The following is a 14,529-nucleotide window of genomic DNA, read 5'->3' as shown; positions in this document are numbered from 1 at the left end:
TCAGCTTCATGTTCAGCTATAGCTTGCGTTAGGCAAGTGTTTTCTAGCACATTCAGCAGATTTTGCAAAATCACTTCAGCAATCAGCATTCACACTGTATTTTCGCAGGAAATACAATTTTTCTAGTTATTATTATTATTCCAGCTTCCGTACGTTTTTCAGCTCTCTTCTACTCTTTCAAATTTTGAGCTACAGAAACCATTCAACCATCAAAATGTTCAGCTCGTTAAGGACATTACTGCCTCTATTTTTCATTTTTCTATCTTTCATACTTTTGGAAATATTCAGCTTTTTCTGCCAAATTTTTCCCATTCATCCTTATGGGGAATTTCTCAAATTTCATTCTGCTACATCTTCAGCATACGTTCAGCTATAGAAACCGTTCAACTATCAAAATGTTCAGCTCTTTATGCTCTTTCAGCCTTGTGCTTTTAAGCTTTTCAGCTTTTCAACTTTTTCAAATATTCAGCTTTTTCAAAACTAAAACCAAAATTTTTTCCCATTCATCCTTATGGGGATTTTTTCAAATTTCATTCTGCTACTACTTCAGCATACGTTCAGCTATAGAAACCGTTCAACTATCAAAATGTTCAGCTTTTTAAGCTCTTTCAGCCTTGTTCTTTTCAGATTTTTAGCTTTTCAACTTTTTCAAATATTCAGCTTTTTCAAAAAAAAATTTAACATGGAAACAAATGGGAAAATCCTCAAATCCTCCTCAAAACTCATCCACTTTCAACCTCTTCTTCTCCCTCATACTTTGAGCTAGAGACACCATTCCAACTTTAAACTATCCACAAGACCTTGAACTATTGAACTTGATTTTCAGTTTTTGAAAATCTTTTACGGTTTTGAAATTATCACAGTTTTAGTTTTAAGGATTTTTAGCTCATCTTCTGGGTTTATAATGGGTGTGTATTGCGTGAGCTAGAGTGCGGAACATCATCGCTAGAGTGGAGAGCAGCTGCAAAAACTTTAGAAAAAACTCTCTTCAGCTTGATTTGGGTCCCACAGCTTTTACTTCACATAGACAATATATACATAGAAATGTAGGAAATCTTGTTGGCTTTCATATGATCATCTTATTTCAGATGTGCGACTTAAACTTTTGGCTGTAGAAGCCCTCGAGCGACAAGCACTCCAGCAACTCCCCCATAAGCCGCAATGTTAACTTTGAGCCTAAATTTCTGGAGTGGAGCAGACGGTACCGGTTTTGTCTCTCGCTCTTGTGCCCTCATTTTTCACTCTTCAGAAATAAAAAATACATCACATGGTTCAGAAATGTCTCCTGTTACTCACTGTATACATATTTTGGCCATAACCATTACACTTTTTCCTAAACCTGTAGCTGTTCGGGAGGTGTTTTCCCATTCATTCTTATGGGGACATTTTCAACTTTGGTTCTGCTACTGCTCCAGCATATGTGCAGCTACAGAAACTGTTTGGCTGTCAGACTGTTCAGCTTTTTAAGCTCTTTCAGACTATTACTTTCAGCTTTTCACCCTTTTCAGCTTTTCAACCTTTTCAGCCTTTTCAACCTTTTCAGCTTTTTCAAATATTCAGCTTTATGTTCAGCTATAGAAACCATTCAACTATCAAAATATTCAGCTTTATGTTCAGCTATAGAAACCGTTCAACTATCAAAATATTCAGATTTATGTTCAGCTATAGAAACCGTTCAACTATCAAAACATTCAGCTTTATGTTCAGCTATAGAAACCATTCAACTATCAAAACATTCAGCTTTATGTTCAGCTATAGAAACCGTTCAACTATCAAAACATTCAGCTTTATGTTCAGCTAGAGAAACTGTTCAACTATCAAAACATTCAGCTTCATGTTCAGCTATAGAAACCATTCAACTATCAAAATATTCAGCTTCATGTTCAGCTATAGCTTGCGTTAGGCAAGTGTTTTCTAGCACATTCAGCAGATTTTGCAAAATCACTTCAGCAATCAGCATTCACACTGTATTTTCGCAGGAAATACAATTTTTCTAGTTTACAATTAACAGTCATGGCGTGTGTTATTTTTTTCCCCACGCAGTTTATCTGGTAAAATCTCGCCGCGAGTACCGCAGTGCTCCGGAGCTGGGACAGCTAGCATAAAAAACTGGTACACTGCTGTGAACACTTACAAAGGTAAATCTCTTTAATTGGGTATTTGAATTTGATTATTTTAAACGCTTCAGAGGTAGCTACGTTTTGTATTTTGTTATCACACAACTGCATTTAGTTTATAATATATTGTAACGTGTTGGGGAAAGCCCATGGACGTTCAGATCCAAAGAGGGCGTGGTTTAGTGTGTTATCACACCATTGGAATATCGAGTCACCTCAGTAATGTTGCTAAGTTGCTTGCATATTGTAAGTGTGTGAAAAGTGAATATATGTCATAGTTCTGCTGTTGAAGCTTGTCAACAGAATGCTCTGCTAATGTTGCTGTAATATCAAGACTGCTGAAGATAAGCTACCAAATAGTATATGAAATTGTACAATAATTGTACAAAAATGATCGACAGAATGCGATAATGTCAGAGTTTAGATGTCATCTAGGCTGTGTATTGTGATGAAGGGCTCCTACTGAAAGTTAGCATGCTAATAAGCTAGCAGTGGTCTGTCCTATTTCATAATACCACTGAGTTTCCTCTCCGGAACTTTAGCTGCATGGCTAACTTAGCTAACTAGCTAAAGGCAGCGCCAAGTAGCAGCACTCAGCAATTACTCTGGTGATATACTGTGCCCCATTTGTTTGGAGTATGAATTCATTTATGACAGCTAAATAGCTTTAAAAAAAAAAAGGATAAATTGCTAAGGATTAATGTGTCGAATATATAAAATTGTTAAGATTAGCGCCACCTCCACTAACTACAGAATGAAATGCTAATCCCACATTGTCTCAGAAGTAACTTTGTAGCAATCCAATAATGATATTTTTAAAACGATAGCATTTTTCTGCATCAAGTACTTTTACTTTTGGTGCTTTAAAGGAGCAATGTGTAAGAATTTTAGTAAGAAACATCTATTAGGGCTAATGTTAGTACACTGAGGGCAGAGTGATTTGCATTTTGTTTTGCTGTGCTTTGCAGTTATATTTGAGTTACTTGAAAAATGGGCCAAGAGGGAGCTCAACTACAACAAAAAATCTCTTTATACTTCATTTTGATTGCCCTTTTAAGAATAAATGATCTTTCCTGGTGATGTTGTCCTCCTTTTCATTATTCAGTACTCTATATTTAGAAAATGTAAACACAGAAAGTTGGGTCTCTGAAGTTGTTCCACTTCTCTACTTAAACAGGAGCGCCCTCTTGTGGCTTCTGTTATCATGTACATGTAAGACGAGAGTGGATATTCATCACCTGAGTTTGGACAGACACTGAGTGAGGGACATGGAGCTTAATGACAGGACAGATCTGCCCAAAGATACGCTGATAAAGATAAAGTTTCACCCCAACTGGGTTACTTTCACAAGGAAGTGACTCTTTGCCAAACACAAGGCTGTCGGGCAAACAAGCATCAAGGTGGACAATTACAGCTAAACACCACCATCTACTGCTGACATGTACAAAGACCTGTGGTGGAAAAAGTGCTCGGATCATTTACTTCATTATCAATTCTATCTTGTGAAAATACGTCACTATAGATACAAGTCTTTCATTTAAAATTATACTTGATTAAAAGTATTTTAAGCAAAAATGTATAATGTACGAAAAGTAAAAGTGCTTGTTCTATGAAAAAGAAGCAAATACACATGTAGAGTTTTACTGTTGTAGCTGTTTGACATGGAGCTAGTTTTAACTACTTAATATACAGGTCAGGGCCCCTTGAAAGGTCACAACATTAATCTGGGGAGATCGTGTGACAAGAAGAGAAAACAAAGTTTCGCGACACAAACTTCACAGGTGTAAACTAAAAGTCTTTATTTGCTCTAGACACAACTTTTTGCAAGAGGTTTGGGAACATTATCATGACTGAAATGGATTTTATGAGCTCATCGTGTGTTTTTCTTTTCTTTTACACAACATTTAGTAAAAGACACATTAATATAGTAAAGTAGAGGTATGATATTTGAAGTACAAAGAAGCCTAAAACTGTGAATAATCAAGTAAAGTAAAAGTACTTAAAATTGTACTAAACTATCAAAAATCATTTCAGTACAATCATTTCACAACATGACTTGCATGATATGAACACATACAAACAAGTGAGTGTAACTGTAACTCTTCCAGGTTTAGTTATATATATAATATGTAAAATGCAGTCTGCAAACATATACAATATATGTAGATAGTCCTATATAAAACACAGCATGTGGAGATACAGTGTGCTGCCTGAAATCCAGACCCCATGTAAAAGCATCAAGTACAGATCATGAGTATTAAGGTTTGAGGAATATAAAGTCTACCTTTCATATATTGTGTGCACACATACAGCAGTAACTAAAATGGAATGTAAACCACATTCTACCCTGTTAAATATCCCTTTAAAACTCATATTGGTATGTATTAATATGTGGTAATAAATGTGCAAAAGTAATGCCAGACACCAAACATGCTAGAAATCTTTTGTTGGAATTGGCCTTTTTATATGGCTGGTGATTTTTAAGTCTATGAAAGAGAGAGAAAAACAACTACCATAGCAGATACATTCTTCCACCTTGGACGTGTGAAGAACCAAGTTACATAAAATAACATGTATTTATTGTATAAAACTGTAGAGAAAAATTGCATTAACGAGTGAGAAACATAAATTTGAAAAAGTGGTACACAGATTGAGGTTAAAGGCAGAGATGTGGAATTAATCTGGTACACCAGTCTTTGAAAAGCAGTCCACTAGTCTAGCATTGCACTCCTGTGACACTGTTGGACTCATTCTGGATAGTTTAAATGATCAAATCGATGCAGCACAACCAGAGAAATTTTCTTTTTCAAAAACTGCCGCCTACATCACCCACAATGCAACTTAGCCACTGAGTGACATCACTGGTTAAAATGTATCAGATTACATGCAGCTTCCACTGGAGCCACCAAAGGCTTTCTACTACTTTTTTCACATATGCAGTAGTACTCCCCAAGACCTGTAAACACACTTTAATGTGTAAAATTTGTGGATTTACCCTTTAAGAGAGTATGGCACCCATTTGAACTCAAACAAAATATTTCATAAAACCCCCAAAAAGTAGAAAAATATGTCGACTGTATTACCAATTCATTACCTTAATCCGTTATTATTTGTTCCTAAAACAGTATTTTATTTTGGGTGAAATTAACGTAGTGCATCTTCAGTAACTTAACTACTTTTTTGCAGGCTGTTCGATGAGTTTCTCCCTGTGGTACTTCTGTCCGATCCCGTAGGGGACGTGTGCAGATATGGTTCCCATTTTCTTGGCCCCCTCAATGTGGAACATCTGGTCATCAAAGTAGATGTGGGGTTTTATTGTCTGCAGCAGGGGCCCTTTGGGAGCCCCGGCCAGGAAGAGAGCCTCGTCGATCTCCAGGTCCCAGCTGCGCAGAGTCTTCAGGGCACGAGCCCCGGTGCTTGCAGCACCGCGGGCCGTGACCAGGAAGGTTCGGATGGGGCAGTTCAGACGCTCGTTCTTGGCGTAGAATTTTCTCTGGAGCTTCCCCAGAGCCTCCAGGAAACACAGTAATGGGCCCTGAAAGAGACAAAGAATTAAGGTTATTTATAACCTATTGACACAAGGATCACACAGAGAGACACATCAGTAACAGAAAATCCCCTTCAATCCCTTTTTTTATACAAATCCAACTCCTCCTCCAACTTTTAAACTCATATTGATACATTGATACATATAACTCTTAAATCTAGGTATGTTTGTATCTCTGTGAGGGCACACAAGGACAACAGTGATGCTTGAACTGATTTAAATGTATTTAGAGCTGGCAGAGCAGGTTCCTAAACCCTGCAGACATTTCCCTTGTTTTGCTCCACACAGGTGCTGTTATATAGATGTGATTCAGTTTGTGTTTCTCACAGTCATTTATTTTCTTTGTATGTACCTTAAGTTTAGTATCCTCCAACTCCACCGATTTAACATTGTACTCCTTTATCATTGTCAGACTCACAATGGACAGTTAGAAAATAAAAGGTATCACAATCGATGCAGCAACACCAAATATAAAGTATATGCCTACACACTGCCATGAGGTCAAGAACATAGAGGCTGTTGGTTTTAACATCCGTCCTGAGTGATCGGATCACAAATAGACAGCGTTAAGCCCGTCAATACACACCTGGCATTAAATGCATCTCGGCATGCGTCTTGAGTGACCTATTTCTGATCTGATCTCACTTCCCTGATCTATATGCAAAAATACACCTACATCTCTAGTTTCTCCTCATGCAACAAAGTCTCTAAATTGAGCATTTTTCTAAGGGAGTCTGGGGACTTCCTCCAGAGACACCAAAGAAGTAGCCTATATTAGTTACTGTTTACTGTATTTGTAAAATTTGACATGTTTATCATTAATTTGTTTAATTCAAGGTAAGACAAAGGTAACCACCTTCAAATGTGGTCTGAGTGATCAGATCTCAAATGCTTCTCGAAGTGTTCACACCTGCACTTAGAGCTGTCCACTTGTGATTGGATCACTCAGGGTGCGTGTCGATGCCAAATGTGAACAATAAAACAACCATCAGTTACCCGAGGGAGAGGTTTGTCCTCGAACTCCTTCTCATGCGCAAAGAAGCTGTCCAGGCCTTTTTCCTTGTAGACGATCTCTGACTCGTCTGAGAAGAGGACGGCGTCGCCATCAAAGGCCACTCTCAGCTGAGTGTCGCTCAATTCATTCTCCGTTTCTGGCATAAACATTGTAGCTGCAGCAATGCCTGAAGGAAAGGAGCAGAGCGTTAGTTAAAAAACCTGCTGTACTCCATTTTGATAGAGTCTACAATTAGACACCTCTCAGCTGCAGGCATCTTCAACTTTTCTTTTTCTTAACAATGTTTTAATTGTCACTGCACATGCTGAGTTTATGCAATCACAAGAGCAGAAACTTTTGTCTGATAATTCTGTCTTTCCTGAAGCGATTCAAATATGGAAGGAACTTCATGATACTTAGCTCATGCAACACAATTGAACAGTAATTCATTGAGTGTTTATAGAGTGTTACCTATAACAATCACAAACAGCCCAAAATTACATCTTTAAGTACCCTCTTTTTAACAACAAACAGCCGAAGAACTCAAAGGTATCAATTTTACAGTGATAGAAAACAGATAAAAGCTAAAATAATCATCGCATTTTAGATGCTAGAACCTAAAAGTGTTGATAACAGACTAATTGATTATCAAAACTGTCAATTAATTTTCTGTCAAAAAACTGGTCAGTAAATCTCAGCACTACATTTGAATGTTTCATATCAGTTTGTTTTGTGTTTATTTTGACAACAGGGAGCCATAAATCACATGCCACATTTATTTACTAAACTAAAAAGGTTGTGCCTCATGACAGAACTGAGACTGAATCATGTCTTATCTCAGTAGAGGTTACAACCCGCTTTTCCGAAACCCCGCTGTTCCGAAAATAGACTTCCATTCATCTTAATGGCGTGGTTTCCCATTATTTCTAAAGACCCCGCTATTCCGAAAAGGCTATTGTGGTACCCCTGACCCTAACCCCTAACCCCTAACCCTAACCATATTGGGAGGTAATTGGAAGTTGAAAGTCGGATTCGGAACAGCGGTGTGTCGGAGTGGAGGGGTTTCGCAATGGAGGGGTTTCGGAACGTCAAGCTGTTACCCTCAGTAGAGGATGACATTTAGGATTGTTGGTATTACAGAAAGATGTTCTTGAACTCCATTTAAGAAAAATCTTATCAATCGTTACTGTTGGAGAAGCTAATATTGATGTTAGCCAAACGAAGAGGCTTATACTGAAATTAGTCTTTTGGAGAAGCAAACACTGATTTAAGCCTGTTGGGAAAGCTAACACCGATGTTAACCTTTTTAAGAAGTTAACATTGATGCTTGCCTGTTAGAACACTGATGTTAGCATCTTAGAAAACCTAAAAGTCATGTTAACTTGTAGGAGAAGCTATCGAGATGTTGGTCTTTTGGAGAGACTGACATTGATGCTAGCCTGTAACAGCAGGTAAAACAAATGTTAGCCTGTTAGAGAAGCCAACAGTGGTGTTAGCCTACTGGGGAGGCTAACACTGATGTTAGCCTATTAGCTTTACATTTTCCTCACCATGTATTCATGTTTAAATATCCTCACCTCCAACTAAACAACTAATGCTTCCAACTCAGTGATGCTGCAGCTGAACACCTGTCTTTCCTTATCCATTAGCTAAGCTAGCCAGCCAGCGACAAGTGAAGTGAGACAGCTGTTGTCATGGATACTGACTTACCTTTCTTTATGGCCTCTGTGACTTTGTCCGCGTCCTTGGAGAGGTACAGTTTTGTCATGTAGGCCTTCAGGTAGCCTATAGGACTTTCCACTCCTACCATACAGAATCTCTCTATGTTCAAACCTGAAAGTATAAAAGCAAGTTTCAGATGTGTGAAGACAGAAATCCCACTGTAATGACACTGTAACAGCTCTTCTTCATTTATACTGTGTAATCATTGTGTTGTTCTTGTTCTAGATTATGTCTGTCGATGCCACAGTGGATGAGCCGCGGCAGCCACTGTGCGATTACAATCAACAATGTTTCATTCAGGACGCAGCTTACCGTAGTGATTAATGCTGTTTATGAGGCGCACTCCAACTTGGGCATGGTTGTTAGTCATCAGGACGATGTCAAACAGCTCCTCGCTGTCTGGGTAGAGCTCCATCAATCGAGAGTTAACATTCATCAGGGCCTGTGTGAGAGGATAGACACAGAGGGACAGGGTGTTTTGTCAGAGCATTTACAACACAAACATTACAAGATTTGAACTACAGGTTCAAACAACACTGAAACAATCTGCATGCAAATTAAAAATGTAAGCCTCTTAATGCCTCTAAATCAAGACAGAATATACATGCTCTGTATGTGTAGCGTACAAAATGAGCCTTGATAACCTGATTAAAAAAGAACTTATTGCAGAGAAGAAAAGGAGTGATGGTGCAATGGAAATAATTAACATGCATCCAGTGAGTCATTGATCACTTTATACCCAACATCCAAGCAGGTTTACAGTTGCAGGAAGGAGGACTCCAAACGAAGCCTTACACCCACAGTGTCTGTTGCCAGCTGTGGCAGCATGTCTGTATCTATTCCCCTGGCATTGAGTAGTTGCATAACAGCCCAGATCATTTTACAGTAACGGTGTGCAATCACTCCAGGCTGATAACGCCTGTGAACAAGTAGCTCAGCACATTCAAGTGCGATCTGATGAACACCACGTCTGCACAATCAGAAGCTCTGAACATCAACCAGTCTGAACATCCTGCATGCTTCTAAGAAAAGCTTGATTTTCACGCTGAAGACTGGTGTGATCTGACAACTTGGCAAGCCACAAGCTATAAGCAATGGCATTTGATGACCTAGAAATGACACTCAACAATCAACTACCTTTCTTAAGAATTGGTTCATCCAGAAACGTTCCAAACACAGTAAAACTGAGAATGAGAAACTATAAGTAAACGGCAGGGTTTCTGCAGATACAGACCATTGACTGTTCGTGATGCCACCCACAGGGTTTTGAAGAGCAAGAATGAAGTTCAACATGGGTGGTACTAGCTGTCGCCATCTTGGTAGTGCTTCACTCTACCTGCTCCTGGCTATTCAAAAATGGCCAAGGAAATGCAGAGTGGATGCAGCTGAAGCGAGCCTAGTTAGTTAAACAAGCCCACCTAGCTGGAAGCTGGCTAACAAGCTATCTGTGTTCACACATAAAGAGAAGTTAAATTCACCTCACGTTACTAGCATGAGTTCAGCTGTGGGTTTATTTGCCCCAAACAGACACAATACCTTGTATATTGGCTGCAAGAGAGGAAGCAACAACAGGCACCATGATGTGTGTGTATTTGTGTTGTCTCTGACCAAAGTCAGCACTCACCAGAGACTCAGTTTCTTTCTGTTATCCTGCAGTGTCTTTTATTTTCCCCATCTCCTCTCTGTACGTTCATAAACTGATGTACATTTCCCCTCCATCCAGCCGTCAAATTAAAAAATTAATTAATAATTTTCAAAAATCCATTACAGTGGATTTCAGCACAAGCTTAAGAAGGAATACTTTTGGTACCCAAAAATAATGCGACACATTTCATTTGATTTTTATTGCATATCCATGCACATGCATGTATGCATCCGAATCCCAATATCCTTAACTCATTTGGAGTAGTGTATAAGTCTGATATTTGCATTAAAAATTCTCCAAAAGGCACAAACACGACCAAGAGGCCAAATTTAGTGACTCGAATTAGCTAGCTTGTGGCTAGCTATCACTCAAAGCAGCCACAGCAATAATTATACATAACTTTAAGCCTTAATATAATTTAAACAAGTGAGAACTCACTTGTTTAAATTATATCAAACAAGTACAGTTATCACCAGCGGGGAAATAAGCTATAGAGACCAAAACAGTTTGTTGTACCAGGCTGTAAACATGTTTATTTCTGCTTTAAAGTTGTTAAAATTTGGGCTCTTGTGGGCATAACTCACTTTTGGAGCCAGCCTCAAGTGGCCATTTGAGGAAGTGCAGTTGTTGGTACTCCTGCAGCTTGCAGCTTGATACGACACACCTACACACTAATAATGTGTCATAAGTGACTTTTGTACCTGTATGTTGTATTCTAGGAAAACCCTGCATGGTATTTATTTAAAGAATGAATGAACAGACAAAAAAAGACACATGAAATTGAGAGAAATTGTGTCTTTGATAAAAAAAATAAAACCAAAAAAAACAACTATAAAAAACTTTTGCATGACTAATTGAGGTGTGGCCTCATTGTGCAACATGTATTTCAGTCTTTGCTGCTGACTCTAGATGCAGCCCATTGACAGAGATCACTGTCTGTACTGTGGACTTTAATGACTGCACTTCAGGGACCACACCCTGCAGCAGGTTGACAGTACCGGGGCTCGGGCCTTACCTTGACGAAGGGGAAAGCTGCTCCCGTCTTCAGGGGCTCCTTTTCATGCTCCACCTGATGAGCCACGTACTTCTCCACACCTTCTTCCTCATAGATCTTCCTCTCTGCCACCATGTTGAAGAGGGTGCGCGAGGAGACGGCGATGGTGACAGCAAAATTGGTTTTAGGCTGTTAGAGGATAGAAAGGGGCATTAAACACATTAGATTAATGATACAAGGCGTGTTTAGCTTCAGGGAGGTGAAGCTAACCGACCAGCTCAACATAAACACTTGAGTAAAACTACTCACAGCTCTCGGCTTGTTTGTTTTGAGGTTGTTAGGAGGTTGTTTGGCAGCGGCCCAGTCCTTCTCCTCTCCTCCGTCTTCAGTTGAAGCTTTGTTCGGCTTGATTTCACTCATCTTTTGTCAACTTTTCTAAAGTCCTGAGACCTTTTTTAATCCCCGGATAAGAGGTGAGGCAGCAGCAGGCAAGAAAACTTTCCGGAAATGTAATAAAAGAAATCAAGGTGGAGTGTCCTCCAGCCGTGACGCAGGCAGGTGTGAACATCACTTTAACCTGGTTGGTTGAATAAAAGAGAGATTGAAAGTATGTGGCCAGAAGTATGTGGACACTCCATGTATATACAAATCTATTTCTATTTCTTACCTTTTTATTATATTGTTTATTTTTTACCATTATTATTGTTTATTGTTATATTGAACTGTTCTTTGGCTGCTGTGATGCACAAATGTCTGGAAAGTAATTCTGATTCTAATCTGAGTAAAAAGTAGCTTATATTAAATGTAGTGAAAGTAAATTATACATATATTTACATGTATGTAGATACTGTATAGAGAGCCTAAGTCATGCCCCTTCCGTGGACCTTATTTTGGAAAAACTTTGTATGGTAGTAAATGGAGAGCGACTAAAAATGTTTCGATCCCGTTTGAATTGTGCCCTGAACTACACATATGTATGATGTTTGTCAATTTAAAAGATCATTTTTCAGGTCAAGACAGTCACAGTTTGTTACAGTTTCGTAAATACAGTAAAAAATCATCAAGTTTTGTGTTAAACCGCTCAGCAAACTACATAGTCTCACTCAACACACGTCACCAACACCAACATGGCCGCCAACTCAGCACAGAAGAGACTGTACTGTTTTTTTAGTACCTTCTCATGTTCGTGATGTGTGTTGAGTGAGACGATGTAGTTCACTGAGCGATTGAATATAAAACTAGATGGTATTTTGTTTTATTGACGACAAAGTGTGACTTCCTTGACTTGAAAGAATTCTTTTAAATTGACAAAAAAAACATCATATGTGTAGTTCCAACAGGATCAAAACATTATTTGTCTCTCCCCACTGACTACTGTACAATTTTTTCCCAAAATAATATTAACTGCCGCAAACTAGGGTCAAATGTCTGACAAGTGCTATATGCTAAAAATACCAAGATGCATCCGGTTCATCCATTAAGCAGTAGCTATGTGAGCCAGCATGCTTTTCCGGCTTTTCTAGCACAAGCCTTTGCACAGTGAAAGATATGTCACATGGACTGAGCAGCTGAGAGAGCACAGACAGGTGACAGCTCATTGGCTGTGTTCCACATCACATACCTTTCCTTTTTACTTCAAGTTTCACACTATGGACTGTGATGGATGTGTAAGCAAGATGGTGTAAGCAATTTCGATTGCAGCCCATGTATCTCAAATTTTGTGATTTTGAAACTGAATTTTTCTGATAATCTTGGGGATTATTGTCCCTTTATAACCCACCTTATGTTACTTGGAAAATATGTTGTCACAAATCTGACATTAGGGCTGAGCTCACGAAAAGTTTACTTTTTAGATGAGGTTATCACAGGAAAGCAACACTGCAAACATATGCTATTATAAAGTATCTATTAGTGAACAAATCCGTACAGCCAGGCTCCAAAATCTTGTGAAAAGCCTACCCAGAAGAGCTGAAACCGCTAAAGCTATGTATTACTGATTTCCTGGTACAGCTCTGGTACACTATATGTATCAGAACTTTTAGTCAGTCATGTAGAGGTTAAGGCAAGGTAAACATTTGTTTGGTTTGTAAAGCCAACACTGTTTACTGTGAGACTGGTACCGACCTGACTTCCAGATGTCATGTCTCATCTGAACTTAGGTCATGTTTTTGTTTTCCTTTACCTTTTCAGTTCTGTTTCCTGTTTTCTTTTGGTGTCTAACTCTCCTCTCTTTTCAGATCCCCTTCCTGCCCTTGTGTGTTTCCTGCTGTTGTGATTGTCTGCCCCTCCTGATCTGTTCTGACCTGTCTGTGTGCTCCCTTTTCTCTCTGCCAGTTCATTCCTTTGTAGCAAGTGCTACAGCATTCTTCCTCATGTATTTTTTTTTTTTAAATCAAACTTTATTAGCATATTAAAGACAAAATAGAAACAACATGGAACAACAGGGATGTACAGGGAGTATTAAGACAAAATTAAAAAATCCATAAAAGAAAAACAAAAAACACATGTAATGTAACAAATTATATAAACACTAGATAAGAAAGAAAAAAAAAAAAAATAGCAGCGGCAGTAATAGTTTTCCTGGCAGTGCAGTCCACAATATTTTTCAACAGGCTGGATGTCTTAAAAGCATTTATGTTTTTAGGTACTTTACAGACAGAATCATAAAAAGTCTTAAGTTCAACATAAAAAGTTTCATTTGGAATAAATTGAAGAAATCTGGCTTTATGAATATGATATTTACCCAACAGACACAGCAATTTTATCACATCATTAATTTCCTTATTATTAGATTCAACACTCAAAAATAATAGTAATAGTGACCAGGACCCTATGAGACTTCCAATTAATAAAGACATTTGAGTGCAAAAGTTAGTAGAATGGGGGCATCCATAAAATAAATGAGAAAAAGACTCAACCTCTTCTTTGCAGAAGGAACATAAAGGGCACACATCGGGTCTAAACTTGTTAAGGAATTCATTACAGGGATAGTATCTATGTAAGAGTTTAATATGAACTTCTTTAACTTCAGGGACAAGAAATCTGTTAAATTCAGTCCAGACATTCCTACTGATGTTAGGAAACATCACTCTCCAACGATGAAAGGAATTAAAAGTAAAAACACTCCTGATATGAGCTTCCTCGTGTATTTGCCCCCTAGTGTTTTTGACCCTGTTTATTGGACCTTACCTTGCCTCTGCCTAGCCCTTTGTGTTTTGGTTGCCATGCTGATTGATGTCCTGTGTACCGAACCAGCCTTGGAAAACCTGAACTGTCTTGACAGTCGTGCATTTGGGTCTAAGCCTGGTTTGTCTGATTCTTGTCACCAGAGAGGTGCATAAACCAGGCATATATTTTTTTTTATCGTACAAAGTTTCTGTATGTTCTTCTGCTGCTGCAATAATTTGTCTATATATATTTCTTATAAAATAAGGACGTAATTTGAATTTATCTGTAATATGTCAAGATGGCTAGTCACATATGAAACATTACATTGCAAAGCTTGCAAGA

The 14,529-nt window shown here is 38.5% G+C and overlaps 1 protein-coding gene across 1 annotated transcript; it reads right to left on the bottom strand.

Annotated features, from left to right (window-relative positions):
* Positions 1-3,913: 3,913 nt before the first annotated feature.
* LOC311272062 (cytosolic 5'-nucleotidase 1A-like) lies at positions 3,914-11,439 on the bottom strand (the record flags this gene model as incomplete). The annotated part of the gene is made up of 6 exons (XM_084378165.1): positions 3,914-5,652; positions 6,661-6,845; positions 8,369-8,491; positions 8,693-8,822; positions 11,041-11,208; positions 11,329-11,439. 6 exons carry the CDS (start codon positions 11,437-11,439, stop codon positions 5,290-5,292), a joined length of 1,080 nt encoding a protein of 359 aa, XP_084234291.1. The 3' UTR covers positions 3,914-5,289.
* Positions 11,440-14,529: the final 3,090 nt, after the last annotated feature.

The sequence above is a fragment of the Pagrus pagrus genome (genome assembly GCF_965226575.1).
Source record: "Pagrus pagrus genome assembly, chromosome: 16".
Taxonomy (NCBI): Eukaryota; Metazoa; Chordata; class Actinopteri; order Spariformes; family Sparidae; genus Pagrus; species Pagrus pagrus.
The sequence above is the reverse complement of the archived record's forward strand: the minus strand, read 5'-3'. Positions and strand labels throughout refer to the sequence as shown.